At 41.4% G+C, this 15,719-nt stretch overlaps 1 protein-coding gene across 1 annotated transcript in view; it reads right to left on the minus strand.

Moving 5' to 3' along the window:
• The window catches only part of LOC136144501 (protocadherin-8-like), a 73,442-nt gene extending 63,441 nt beyond the window's left edge, over positions 1 to 10,001 (minus strand). The window contains 1 exon segment of the mRNA XM_065902396.1: positions 9,840 to 10,001. Within this exon segment, the coding sequence (XP_065758468.1) occupies positions 9,840 to 10,001 (162 nt within the window).
• Positions 10,002 to 15,719: the final 5,718 nt, after the last annotated feature.

The following is a 15,719-nucleotide window of genomic DNA, read 5'->3' on the forward strand; positions in this document are numbered from 1 at the left end:
GTCTACTTTGGTCTTCTCTGGTAGCTCAGCTGGTAAAGAATCTGCCTGCAATGCGGGAGACCTGGGTTCAATCCCTGGGTTGGGAAGATTCTCCAGAGAAGGGAAAGGCTACTCATTCCAGTATTCTGGCCTGGAGAATTCCAAGGACTGTATAGTCCATGGGGTCGCAAAGAGTCAGACATGACTGAGTGACTTACACCCTAACGTCTACTTGGCCTATTTAGCAAAAAAGGACAGCTTTCTTTGGTTAATGTGAATAAGGAATATCTATCTTCCTTTAACTGCCAAACTTTATTTTAGGTTGTTTACTATAAGCAGCACGAAGGTTTGTAAAAATCTATTTGGACCATATTAATCTTTTAACTGCAGTATTTGGACTTTTATTTACAGGTTTAAATCTACCATATTACTATATTTTTCTCTTTTCACATGTGCTGTGTTCCTTTTGTTCTCATTTCTTGCCTTATTTTGTTTTAATTAAATATTTTTATTATTCAATTTCTGCTTTTATTATCTTGTTTATTATACTTTTATTATTCTCTTAAGGGTCATCATAGAATAAAATATGCATTCTTGACTTTTGCTGCAGCATAATACAAGGACTTCAGAACAGCATAATTTCATTTATCTATTTTCCAACTTTTCGTTTTATTTTTTGTCCCGTGTCTATCCTATAGATATTTAAACCCCACAAAACAATATTATTATTATTCAGTACTTTAAATATTCATCTAGATCTACGCAGTTATTAGGCTTTACATTGCTTTTCATTTTTTTCTTGTATCTCAATGCCTCTGAAATACAGTAAATGCCAGAGCAGAAATCACTCTAGTATTTGCTAAAATGCAAGTCAGCTAATGATAAAATTATCTCAATTCTTTTTTGCTCTAGAATTATTTCATGTATTTTTTAAGAAGATTTCTATGGGGATGGAATTCTAAGATAGTTTCGACTAAATTATTTAAAGCAATTTTTTCCAAATATTGAATAAATAATTTCATTGCCAGCCAGCTTCCATTGTTGCTTGGAAGAAGTCATATGACAGTTTTATTGGGGCTTTGTTGGCTTTTAAGATTTTTTGGTATACAGCAGTTTTACTATGATATGCCTAAGTATGATAGTTTTAATTTTTATCCTGCTATGGATTTTTACTGCTTCTTGACTCTTTCATTGTTTTTGGAGAACTCTTGGCCATCATTCCTTCAAATATGGCTTGTTCCAATCTCTTCTTTCATTGAGAGATTCTAAATGCATCCCTCAATAAAAATTGTGTTCAAAAATATATTTAATTTACTAAGTTCCATATTTCTCTAGTATTGAGATTTTCTTATGGCTTATCTCCCAGTTCAGTAATTCTTTTTTAAACAGTCTTTTTTAATCTGGTATTAAACATATCTATTGAATTAATAACTTCAGGTGTTATTCTTTTACAAATTTTACATTTGCTTATTTATTATTTGCTTCAGCTAACTTTCTATTTAATCACATTCATTAAATTTGTCAGGTAACTTCATTGTTTGGATCCCCTCCAGATCTGTTTCTACTCTGGTTTTTTTTTTTTTTTTTTCTGCTTTCAAGAATGTTTTTACCTTCAAGCGTTGTCTGGTGATTTTGTATTGAATTCTAGATAACATATATGAAATAGTTTGAGATTCTAGAGAACGTCAACTCTTTTAAGACAGCATTTAGTTTCCCTTCTGACAGAATAGAGAAAGATCACCTTAATCTCATCAGGGAATAAGCTGACTCAAATCTGGGCTCTGCTTTGTGGGGCTAATCTATTTCTGGTCCATTCTCACTCCTGCGGTATCAAACCACCCAGGGGCCTATTAAAATCCTGGAATATTTGTCAAGGTTTTCTTCTTTGAACTAGCTCTGAATTCCACTTTTTGTCCCCTGGCCCATGAGACCACCAGAAACTCCATTTGACTTCTCAACTTTTCAGCCATCAATTTCTGCTCAATTTCTCAGCCTCTCTGCTGCATATTTGGAATTGGCAAAAACCTTGAAGGGAATAGCATCCCTAAAAGTCAAATTTCTCTCTTGGCACTTTTCTTTCCAAGATCTTGGCTCCTCAAACTGTAGTTGCTTTAGGAGCTTGCCAATGCTTCAAATGGACTTTTTGTAAAATACATTTTGTTTAGATTTTTTATTTCAGTGTTACCAGAGACAGACATTCCTCCTAAACACTTCTAATACATTTAACATGCCATCCCAGCAGCAGAAAATTGATCATTTCTATAAAATACTAGATGTATTGAGTTTAGCTAACGGGAGATTCACAAGTTTCAGGGCAAGGTAGTTCCTGTTTGACCAAGGGCAAGTCTCAACAGCACAGAGCAGCTGTGAGCTATTAGCAGCCACATTTCACGGCAGCTGGCAGATTGATACATTAGGTGAAAAGGATATACAGGAGAGCATCCATAGCACTGAGTACAACAGATGTCTGATCATTTCGGTAGATTTTTTTTTTTTTTTTAAGTTTTTCAGTTTTTATATAGATCTTCCTCATTTCTTTGCCTTCTCCATCACAAACATTTTTCTGGCTCCTCAACCACTGGGGTGGGTGTGGGAACTTAGAATGGAATTAAAGGGAAAATACCCACCCCAAAACACACACACTATCTCTAACACCATTCCTAGACCACCACTCGCCTCTCAACGCTGCCCCAGTGATGCATCCCTTTCAACCTTTTTGTTGGAGACACCCTGCCCTGACAAGCAGATCTCTTAGACAAAGTCTTCTCAACGCGCTTCTGAACTTGCTACTTGGTTCAGAGTGTCTGATTAGCCCACTAGAAAGCTTACCCCTGTCTTTCCCAAATCTAGATGTACAGGACACTCCTCCTGTAGCCTCCCCCATTGGTCTAATCTCCAGAAGCATCTCCATATAACCTCTTGCCTTTAGGATGTTCTGTGCTACAGTCAGGGCTTCCCTGGTAGCTCAGATGGTAAAGAATCCAATCCACCTGCAATGCACGAGACCCAGGTTCAATCCCTGGATTAGGAAGATGCCCTGGAGAAGGCAGTGGCTACCCACTCCAGTATTCCTGCCTGGAGAATCCCATGAATGGAGGAGACTGGCAGGTAGGTGAAGGACTAAGGGACATTTTTCAAACTCCTTTTCCATTAGCCCTTATTTTAAGAGTGCTTCTGTCTTAAACACAATGGTCAAATTACTGGTGTACTTGTCCTTTATGCTTCCACCAGAACTCATGAAGCCTCAGGAATTTTGCACTTGTGTCTAACACACTCTGCCACAAGATATTGTGAATTATTAATTACTTGATTCTAAAACATTACTTTTAAAACCTAAATGTTTAACCTAATAGAATTTTTCCCCTCTGGGTAAGATTTCTAAGTTTAGAAATAACACAGAGTATAGGTTATTACACAGTTGCCATCTTCCCACTGAGTGACATAGAATCAGCATTAAGGTCTGACTTCAAAAATAGTTTCACGTTAGCAGACCACACTGGACAGAAATCAGATTACTTCAAGCCACTGTCATTATATCTGAATCTTGGGAAGCCAAGTATAATATAAGTTCTTTGAAGACCCCTAATTTCTCCTCTTAATTGATTTCTAAGCATTAACTGCGTGTATGATTCTGGCAGTGCTGAATTACAAAGCCAAGTAAGAAATAGCCAGTTCTCTCAAAGAGCTTACCAACTAATAAGGGAGCCACAAAGATAAACAGATCATGAATATACGGCTGAGGACTGATGGTGACAAGGAAGCCTGGCGTGCTGCAGTCCACGGATCGCAGAGTTGGACGTGACTTAGTGGCTGAACAACACTGATGGTGAGAGGCACAGGTTCTGCCAGAGCCCAGGAGGGAGCAAGCAGTAAGCAATGCGACCTTCTGGAGACCAATGCTGCTTGAACTGGCTTAAAGGACAAGTACGGTCCTCCGTTTTCTATCCTTGGTGACCAACTGAGTGTTTCCATCAAAGAAGATGGAAAATATATAAGCATGACTTAGGATGAATGATCATGAATTTAATCTTGGAATTGGTGGGTTTGGGCTATTGACCCAAAGAAGCAAAGATAGGTGGTAAATATAAGGATATATGGGTTTCCCAGGTGGTGCTCGTGGTAAAGAACCCATGCAGGAGATGTAAGAAATATGGGTTCGATCCCTGGGTTGGGAAGATCTCCTGGAGGAGGGCATGTAAACCCACTCCAGTATTCTTGCCTGGAGAATCCCATGGGCAGAAGAGCCTGGCAGACTACAGTGCATGGAGTTGCAGAGAATCAGACACAACTGAAGCAACTCAGCATGCATGCATACATTAGGATATATAAGAATAAAACTCAGGGGAGATTTAGACTATAGATACAGCTTTGAGAATCATCAGTATTTAACTGGTATTTCAATTGAGGCTGGATACAATCACTGTAGTTCTACGTTGTCTGGTTCACAGATCTTTTTGAGAATATGATGAAAATTATGGACTCTCTTCTAAGAAAAATGTATAGAGAGAAAATTTCTGCATATGCTTACAGTGACTGCAGAGATTCCCTGAAGCTATTCATGAGAAAGAAAACACAATGTGTAATAATAACAAGGGAAGTGAATTGATGATTGAAACTTCCTGAACTGCAGTCAAAAGCACTGGTGTTCAAGAACCGCATGCAAGATAAAGCTATCCAGACAAAGGAGATTTGAAAAGGTTGAGTTTTTAAATCTAAATACTTCCATTTTTATAACTATTTAACTATGGACTACCTGCCTTTGGAACCAGTTCAGTGTATAAAATATATCACCACAAAAATACAAAACTAGAGGCAATTTTGAAATATACATTTGAAATGGAGTTGGGTACATTCATATCACAGCTCCAGAGAATCTATCAAGTTAGAAGTAATGAGTTCTAGTTTGTAAGGATTTTTACAGCTCAAGAAAAATTGGCTTTTCTAAAGCTTTCCCTTCTCTCTGTTGCCAGAACACTGTGCTTATACTTCTACCATAAAACTCATTTCATTCCTTCCTGTTCACAGGTCACCGTCCTGCCTTCAAAACTTTAGGGTCTTTGTAGAAAAGGACTAATTCTTGTTTATCTCTGCCCACAATGCTCTTCCCTCAATCCCTCCAACTACCCCCTGACACACACCTCTGATAACAAAGCCTAGTACATGCATACGATGAAAGTTTGTGGAACCAACCAAAACTGTCAACCCAATCACAGATTCTTCTAACATTACTAAAGCAGAAATTGAAAGTTTGGAAGATAATGGAAACCAGAGGCTCCAATTGCTTCTCTCCCACTCAAGTCTGATGGCTCCCATTTCTGCAGAAACATCACAGTAAATAACATTAATCGGCCCTGGGTCTCCACATCATACTTGTCATGTCTGTGTGGCCCTGCATAGTGTGAAATTAAGAGAAAACAGAGGGCGGAGAATGATGTAAGGTCCCACAGGCAAGATTTCTTTTCACACCGTGTAAAAATCACCTCTTAGGCAGAAGGAGACTAACATTTGCACAGAGGACCAAACAGGTGTTAGTACAAAAAAGAGATCATCTCAGGAGTCATAAAGCAAAGGCTCTGCTCTGCATCAGTTCAGTTCAGTTGCTCAGTCGTGTCCGACTCTTTGCGACCCCATGAATCGCAGCACGCCAGGCCTCCCTGTCCATCACCAACTCCCGGAGTCCACCCAGACTCATGTCCATTGAGTCAGTGATGCCATCCTGCCATCTCATCCTGTCGTCCCCTTCTCCTCCTGCCCCCAATCCCTTGGTCATGTATGGATGTGAGAGTTGAACTGTGAAGAAAGTTGCGTGCTGAAGAATTGATGCTTTTGAATTGGGGTGTTGGAGAAGACTCTTGAGAGTCCCTTGGACTGCAAGGAGATCCAACCAGTCCATCCTAAGGGAGATCAGTCCTGGGTGTTCATTGGAAGGACTGATGCTGAAGCTGCTCTACATAGATCAAGACAAATCAAGAACACACGTGCAGGAATTGAATCACAATTTAGCCTTGTTTGCTGCAAAACATTGTAACTAAGATTAGTGCAACTAACATCTTCAAATATTTCAGGGAGCCCAAAGGGAAGCCATTTTTTGACCTGGGTAGATTTGCAGTCCCCTCTAGTATGAAACGGAGCAGAATGTCTGCTGTTTTCAGAAGAATATTTGCCCTAGCCTCTAGCTGATGCCTTCATCATCTCACTACAATAAATCTTCACTTCCTGCTTGCAAATGGGGCCCTTCTGGCATCCATTTCTATACACGAAAGGTCTGAGTTTGTTGCAGTATCTGACGAGGTGCTTTTTTTTTGCCTTTCGGTTTGTTTTTGTGGTTTTTTGTTTGCTTGGTTGGTTTGGTTTTATCAGTCTGTCCATCTTCAACTATCTAAAGGGCACTTAAAAGCCCCAGTGTCTCACAATTCAAAAGCATGAAATAAAATAAAAAAGCAGATGGAGAACCATTTCAGACTAGCCTTGACTTCATGTGAGTCTCTCGAGGTAATACACAGCCTCAAATAAGCTCTGGCCAGAACTATGGTTTGCCCAAACTGTTTGTCTCTTCCATGGGAAGGCAGGGCTTTTTCCTTTTCCAGGGTGACTGCCTAGAGACTGTAGTAGATCGGGAGAATACAAAGTATTACTTTGGTCTCTAACAACAACAACTCTAAACCAAGAAATCAGTTTGTCCTAGACAAGGAAGGCACGGTAATAAACACAGTACAGAATAGAGTTCTTTGTTAGACTGGATGTCTTATATTTTTTATACTGAGTGAAGTGCTTGATTCAGAAGATTCTGAAAGGAAATCAGGTACAGAACAAGAAGGAAAATGGCGAGACTGGAATACTGAGTGAGGAAGGAGAAAAATGATAAATAGGTCCCGAGTTGTGGCTGCTTATTCTGAGGATGGGAATTCAGCAATTGGGTTTATTTTTATAAATTCAGACCTTTGCCTGGCATGGTTCCCTCCTCCCCACAACTATACTCTGTCACATAGCAAATCCATACCCATTATTCAAGCCTTATCTCATACATCATCTCTTCTGCAAAGCTTCCCAACACTGCGAAAAGAACTCCTTTCTCTCTCCTTTGTCCTCCCATCTCACTTAATCGGTCCCCTTTTTTTTAGAGGAATTGTCCCCCTCCACTCTGGAAGCACCTTAAGGGCCCTGGGTTATTATTCATCATTTTCTCCCCAGGGCCTATCATTACAGATGGTGCCAAAAAAAATGTGCTTAATAAGTGTATGCTGAAGAAATCTAAGTGATTGCCATTTAAAAAAAAAATCAAACTCCCAGATACTTAGACAGACCACTAACAAAGTGCCACTCACTGTATATCATGAAGACCCAGTGTGAAATGAGTGAGACCCACTAGCGCACAGGCGGCGGGAAATTAGCCCTGAATGTGACAATCCCTAAGAGAAGTTAGCATAGAAGGCACAGAAGAATTGTTACAGGAGGAAGAAATGAAAAATAGTCATCTTTTACTTGGGGTTCATTTTCCAAAGGAATTTTAGCAAGAGGCACATTTTTTTTTCATCAGGAAAAAAAATGAAAATATTTACCCTGAAATATCCCTGTGTGCTATATAATTATACCCTGGGCAGAAAGGTTATACACCTACATCGGATGTACAGAGCACATGGGCAAAGAGCCTAAGAGTCTCCTCCCATTTAGACACTGCTCAGTCCCATTTATGAGCAGACACTGAAAACTACACTTAAAGTACCATTACATTTAAAATGAACACTGCATGGACCAGTGCGCAGATTACCATGGACACTGTCCAAATGTTGCCTCGTAGCATGCTAGGAGCCTAAGGCTTATTGAAAAGGGCAGTCTCTTTTCCATAGCCCCTTTGCAAAAATGTGTTTAAGGATGCAGAGACTTGCCAGAAATTACTCAACTTCTGTATGACTTGAATAACTTTCCCAGAAGAGCCTCTTGGTTCCCTGCAGGGCATGAAGAGACATATATAATGAATACACACATTGGCACATGCAGACATACATGTTCACATGCACCCACACATGTGCATTCACACCCAAGTGTGCAAACACTTTCACATGCATGTTCACTCACGCACCCACACACATGTTCTTTCTCTCTCCCTCCCTTTTTCTCTGTCTCTCTCTGACACACACACACATCCAATTATCTAGTGAAAGCTGCTCGGTGAACAGATCATTTCTAGGCCAGCTATTACCTGACGTTCATGTACTGAAAAGGGGGTACCTAGTAGGTTTCAGCCCAGTCACCATTTGTACTTTAGAGTAGCCATCAGTAGCAACTAAGTCCCAAAAACTGAAGTCTTGTTTATTATTGAGCATATTCCCACACCCATCCACATTTCTGCTAAATATTAAGGATAGCTGTCAGGTCTTGACACTATCGGAAATAAACTTGACATTTTTAAATCTCAAGAAAGTGATCTGTAGTCACAAAATTAGGGCTAAGAACAGCAGCTTCTTAGGCCTTGAAGTATCTTGGTGTTGTTTCTCGAACTTCAGTTAGTGAGCAAAGCCCTTCTGTTCTTCCTGCAGGGCTCCCTTTAGCTAAACTAGAAACCCCCCAGGAACAGGTCCCTGTGTCCCCTGCTCACCACTGGGGCCCACAGGCATTGCTACAGCGAAGGACTGAGTGACGGAAAGATGCTACAAAACTCTCAAGGTAACGTGATGTGTTTAGCTGCTCGGTCGTGTCCGATTCTCTGCAACCCCATGGACTGCAGCCCACCAGGCTCCTCTGTCCATGGGATTCTCCAGGCAAGAATACTGGAGTGGGTTGCATGCCCTCCACCAGGCAAGTTAACATAAATGTTGGCTAATTTGTGGACGTTCACCATCATATATGAGTCCTCTCCTCTAGAGAAAGAAAGGAGAAAAATAGAAGCATTTTCCAGGAAAACCCAGCCTCTTCCAGGTGTTTCCATAGCTCAGAGATGCATTTGTCAGCATGCTTCCTCTCCAGGTGTTTGGTTTCATTGTGGCAACTTCCTCCATTTAGAGAAGAAACTGAAATCATGCCTACACTTGTCACATAAATTACCTTCACTGCTTTCCACACTGACCCTGGAGAGGAATGACTCAGCCTGTACCTACCAACGAAGGGATAAGAGTGAGTAACTGTCCAAAGACAATAATCAGAGCAGCAGTGAATATGTATTATTCATAGCACATCTTTCCCTTAGGTGAAATGTTTTGACCAGAAAATCAGATCGTTGTTACAGATTTACACCTCATTTGTCCTATATAAGCATCATTTCACAATACTAAAGGGAAGAGTTAGCCTAATGGTTTTTGTCCAACCAGTTGTACTAAATAAATGAATTCCTAGAGTAGATTCCCAGCAAAAGTTTGAATAGATATATACATAACTGTGTTACATGGAGGCCCCACGTATTATGTTTGTATTTTGCCTTTTAGCCATGCTATGTTTGAGAGAGTGTGGAGAAAGAGAGTTCCAACTAGGAAGAAGATCTGATTGGTTTGTAAAACTGATTATACACATTCTGCATCTATTGTGTAACAGTTGTATACACAGATGAAAAGATAAAGATCTATCTACACAGTGATCCCACCCCAATCGAGCCTCCTGTGTTTTTAGGAATTGCAGCATCTGTGAAGCTTACACTAAAGATTAAAAGAAAGAAAAAAGACAACAAATGTGTCTTTGAAAACCGTGCCAAGGAAGGGACCCTTTAGCTGGAGCTAAGCTCCAGTGTTCAATCTGTCTCTGCCCCAGAGGAAACAGTACCCGTTTGGACTGTGACATGAAGATGCTCGCTTTTGTGGAGATAATTGCCTCTAAGCAGGCATGGTAATTAGCAGCATCAGGTAACTCAGGCAGCATTTGGTTGCCGTTGCCCGTTTACTTGTGAGCAAACGGGAGGGTGTGGGGGCGAGGGAGCAGATGGGGAAGAGACACAGGCACTTCCTGGCGTTTTGCAAGGATGCCTCACACGGTCTTCCTTCCTCCGGCACCAGCGTTGGGGCCTGTAGCTTCTGAGCCAGGTCTGAAGGGCCCATGGGCAAGTGCAGATGCCGCCAGCTGTTCCTTCCCACTCACCTGGCACCGACAGGGAGTTTCTGTGTTCATATCTTCAATCTCTGCACACTTTAGTTTCATAGCTGAAGACTTTTTTTTTTTTTTTAACAATAACAAGCCAAAAGGGCTGTAGTTGGGGGTTAATTGGGCATAAAGGCAAAACGTGAAAAGACCCAGCCGTTCCTCTCAGGGAGAATTCCAGAGAGTTGTTATAACTGATTGCTACCTTTCAGCAACGATTCTCTAATCTCGATGGCAGCACCGGAAACTAAGATGTGACCAAGGTCACGGGGGAGGAAACACCGCATAGAAGTGCCTGTGAAAGGGCAGGGGAGGGCAGTGCGGTTAGGAGTCATGAAAATGGACTGACGAGGACAGGGAAGGAAATGAAGAATAACTAGTGTTAATTGAGCAGTTACTATATGCCAGGCACCTTAATAAGGGCTTCCCAGGTGGTGCTAGTGGTAAAGACCCCGCCTGCCAACACAGGAGACGTAAGAAACGTGGGCTCGATTCCTGGGTTGGGAAGACCCTCTGGAGGAGGAAATGGCAACCCACTCCAGTGTTCTTGCCTGGAGAATCCCCATGGCCAGAGGAGACTGGCGGGCTACAGTCCATGGGGTCGCAAAGAGTCAGACAGGACTGAAGTGACTTAGCTCGTCCGCACATGCAGGCGCCATATTAAGCAATTTACATAGACAACATTACGAGTGGTATTACCCCCATTTTACAAAAGAGAAAACATGGACCACTCAGCCTATTAAGTACTAGACTGCAATTCAGACCAAACAGTTCCTTTCTAAGGCTTCCCCGGGAGTCCAGCAGACTGGAGTTCTGCTTCCGGGCCAGCTTCTGTGAAGTAGGGTAACGGTCAGCAAGTCACTGAACTTTGGTATCTATCCCTACAGACAAAAGTGGCAATTCCAAGTATGAGGGCCTCCTGCCTCAGAATCATCTGACAAGCATATTTAATATATAGATTTCAAAGTCACTCCTTAAATCTAATAAATCAGACTCTCTCTAGCAAAGTGCACCAAACTGCATTATTAATAATCCCTGAGGATTTTTAGGTTCAATAAAATTAAAGATGGCTGGACCAGTTGATCTCTAAATCAAAAATGCTGTGGCTATGGCAGTCGACTTGACACCCCAGAGAGTTGCTGCATTATTTATACTTCAACTTTGCTTATTTAAAAGAAATCTCAAACTAGTTTTACTCTGTGTAAATTGTTTTACTCAAAGAGTGATTTTGAATGACTTCTTTTTAAAATCCCAAAATTCAGGCCAATCTTCAAAGGGTAAAGATGGTCTTCCAAGTCTTGAGGAAATGGAAACCCTGAAGTTTGAGATTAGTGCTTCCTAGGTGGTGCTAGCCATGAAGAACCTGCCTGCCAATGAAGAAGACATAAGAGACACAGCTTCAATTCCTGGATTGGGAAGATCTCCTGGAGGAGGAAATGGCAGCCTATTCTAGTGTTCTTGCTTGGAGCATCCCATGGACAGGGGAGCCTGGGGGGCTACAGTCCATGGGGTGACAAAGAGTCAGACACGACTAAGCAACTAGTACACACACAAACAATTGCCCTAAGATTCGCAGTATTTTTGAAAACAGACCTCTATGGGGATGATTACAAAGGAGTCAATCCTCTTCTGAATGTATGAACTTTTTTTTTTTTTAAATAAAGCATGATTATCTTATAGCTTCCAAACAGAAAACTCTGTTAGGTTGAACTGTATGAAATTGCGTTTTTACCTGCAAAATCAATGATTTCATATAGTGCAGCCTAATGTGGAGAAGGCAATGGCTCCCCACTCCAGTACTCTCGACTGAAAAATCCCATGGGTGGAGGAGCCTGGTGGGCTCCTGTCCATGGGGTCGCTAAGAGTCGGACAGGACTGAGCGACTTCACTTTCCCTTTTCACTTCCATGCACTGGAGAAGGAAATGGCAACCCACTCCAGTGTTCTTGCCTGGAGAATCCCAGGGGTGGGGAGCCTGGTGTGCTGCCGTCTATGGGGTCGCACAGGGTCAGACACGACTGATGCGACTTCACAGCAGCAGCAGCAGCAGCAACCTAATGTGTGTGCATGTGTCTGGGCAGGCTTTTGTGTGTGTCTCTGTGTGTGTACATAATGTGTGTGTGTGGGAGGGCATGTGGGCCGAGTATAATTCCTGAGACTAGAATATTTACATGTCACCTTGCTGGGTGCTCATAAGGTAGTGCTGCCGTCTCAGGGCATTCTCAAGAGATGTTAGTTATTAATGGTGAAATTTCCCATTTGACTTCCCAGACTTTGTCCTACGTCCTTAAATCCTAATAAAAAGGTGAATATTCACAACTGGAGTAGACCAAACAGTAATCAAACTAAAAATCTGGTAAGTTCTTCTTCTGTTCCATTCCCAAGCATAATGTACAAATATGGTCACCCAGCTCCTAAGAGCCCCAGCATTTCTCCTCGTTGTTCTTGCAAATGTGAATTCATACTGTATCTTTTGAAAGATGCCTTTGGAGTCCAACAGATTTTGTCAGCTGCTTGTTTTCCCACTATTCAGACCATCTTCCTCAAACTACGTATTCAGCTGTTGTCACTAAAAACATATCAATAGGAGAAAAATATCTAAAAGTTAAAAACCAGGTGAAATGACATCAGTTGAATGCTTGGGGAAGAAATAAAAGTGATGGAGCTCACTGAGCCCCAAGAAATACCTGTGCCTCTTTCCCCTCTGCGTCTCCCTCCTCTGTGCCCACCTCTGAGTGCCAGGGGGATTATTTGGCAGCAGTGAGCTCTGACTAAAGCTTCTAGAAGCTCTCATTCAGCAGTGGAATTGTTGTCTTCCTCTGATCCTCAGATTATGGAGATGAGGGGATGAATGTACGGCACTAAGATTCCCTACCGAGATAGCTTTTCACTCTTTTCAGTAAGAAAAAGATCAAAAGGAAACTGCCTAATTAGCATACCAAAGGAGACAAAAACCCCTAGAGCTTTATCGTTGTTGCAATCCAATAATAAACACCCGAGTACAAAAAAGATTATTTGATAATGACATACAGAACTGAAAGCTTTTGAAACAGCAGCTTCTAGAAAAAAAATATTTTTGGAAGGGAAAATATCCATAATTATACAGAATAATGCCTACCCATTGGGGAACGGCTCTTGGTTCTTGGGAAAGCTACTTGCAGAACGACTTTGCCTAAGAAGGGTGGTGTGGCTTCCTTTATCTGAAAAACTCAAAAAGCCTACAAAAGGTTTCAAATCCCTTCCCAAGTAAACATTCAGTGCTTTCATATTCCCCAAAATTAAACACAGAATTCTTGTCTTGAAAATAAGTGTCCCCTTTTCCCAGACCAGCGCCCAATCAAAGGCTTGAGCTCAAAGTCAAAGGAATTTGCAACTCTTTGGGACTCATTGTTCTTCTCAACAGCCTTTTCTGGTTTTGGAAAGTCCGGAAGTCTCTGCAAATATGAACTTAAAAAAAAAAAAAAAAAAGAATGAGAGAGACAAAGAATAAAGCAACTGTTTAATTATAAACGAGTTACTCTGAGACACAAGTATAGGAATCAACGAGGACCATGGAGAGAGACAGCCTTGAAAGAAAATCAGACCCTTCCTCCTTGGGTTAATATTAATATGGTGAGTGCTTTTCTTCAGACACCAAGGGGACAATACCAACAGAATGGATTTTTCAGAAGTCACAGTGAGTTTGAGTAAGTTGCAAGTGTATATGCCTCTTCCTTTAAGGCACATGTAGAACATGTTGATCAACATTGGGTGCATGGTTAGGCTTGGCTTCCCCATGAAAAGCCGACCCACTTCCAAGTCAACTCCAGGACCTTTCTGGAACAGGAGATGGTGGAATTCAGAATTGGGGTGGGCGGGGGGTGGCGAGAGGTGGCCCAGAGGGCAGGTGCTAATAGAGAATTTCTTCATGAAGGGACAGGGGTTGCCAAGCTCTAGTTCCCATCTAAACTGCCTACTGATGAGAGAGAAGGTATTATTTCACTTGGAGATCACCCAGGTGATTATAATGGACTTGCCTGAGACTCTGGCTCTAAGCCATTTGAATTAAAAAGCACAGAGTCCTGGGTTATTAATACTTTATCCTGCTTCTCAGCAAAGAATCACTGTTAATGAGTCAAGGGGTAATGACTCTTTATACAAGTCTGAGTTTAAATGAATAATGTCTCTCTTGTTTTATACATTTTTAAAAATAATAAATAGATGAGAAGTATACCTTTGACTGACCATCAAGTATGCTACCTTGTTTTATCTCTGGGAACTCTAGTTCTTCCCAGATTTGCCAAGATCACTTAAGGACCTTATTTTGATAGTTTCATGCAGAATTATTTCTTCATTCCTTTTTATAAATTGTCTGTTGGCAATGAAACAACCCCAAATCAGAATTTTACTCAGAAAATGTGTCTAGAGGATGCCATTTACCCACCACTCCAAAGTATTAATTAGACTTAGCTGTTTGCCAGCTAAGTACCAGAGGAGACCATTGTGATTAGCTGCACTAATTGGAATTTCAAGTGGCACTGATAACCACACAAAGATAATAGGATTATACCTTCCCTCCCTGAAAAAAGAAGCAGTTTTGTCATAACTGTTTAGATGATGGTTTTAAGCTGTTTCACACCTAACTACCCTCAAAGAAAGGGAACATTTTTAGATACTATTTTTATTCCTACCTCCCTACCCCCCCCCCCCCAAAAAAAAAGAGAGAGAGAAATAAAACTCTTCCAGATAGTAACAAAAGTACAAAGGAAAGTCCCTCTCTGTCTCTGGATCTCAGCTTGGTCTTCAAAAAGCCAAGAAGCACAGAAAAGCAACTTTATGTGACCACCAACAGCAATTCAAGCTGATTCAGAAAATCAGCTAGACCTGTCCCTCTCAGCAAGAATATATTTCTGTTTTGGTTTGTAGAAACTCTCTCAGAAACTGATGGACACTTCAATTCCCAGGATGGCCAGAGCTATAGATACAATTCATGTTTGGGAAGGTTGGGTAGATGTTCTTATCCACATTTTAAACATGAAGAAACTATCATTTGAAGAGGTTGAATCTTTCCTAGTATTCCCTTCCCTTGAACACAGCCCATATTTACAGGAATGTAGCAGTTTCCCAATCTGACAGGTCTCACCCGTGTCAAGGGGCAGAGAAAGACTCCACAGTGTCTGTCCTCCAACTGCTCACGGGGAGCCAGGTGCTGGACTGAACTTCCTCTGTGGAGTTCAGATGCCTGGGTTTAATCTCCATAGATAAAACCCCAATATGGGGAGGAGTCACAGACACTGAGAGTGCGATCCATTCACTGTCTTACATTTCTGCCCCTAAACTATCACAAAAGAAAGCCTCATAAGGAGAAGAGAGGGGAGAGTGGGAAACCTTCTTTCTCAGATGTTAACTATTCAAAAGAGATAAATTAACATAATTTTCACTTCAAGTGAACATGAAGAGCAAACGCTGGTCAGGCATTACTTGCGCTTGTAGTCAGAGGTCTGCTGGCCGTGAGATGGAGCTTTTGATGCTGAAAACTCAGCTTCTCTCTACATCAATGCCAAATCAAATCTCAGAGACAGAGTTTCGGGTGAAGTAGAAAAGAATAGCTTTATTGCTTTGCCAGGCAGAGGAGGACACAGTGGGCTCCTGCCCTCGAACCCTGGGTTCCAGCCCAGGAGGCTTTGGTGAGGAGATTCA

Source organism: Muntiacus reevesi, chromosome 11 (genome assembly GCF_963930625.1).
Source record: "Muntiacus reevesi chromosome 11, mMunRee1.1, whole genome shotgun sequence".
NCBI classification, from domain to species: Eukaryota; Metazoa; Chordata; class Mammalia; order Artiodactyla; family Cervidae; genus Muntiacus; species Muntiacus reevesi.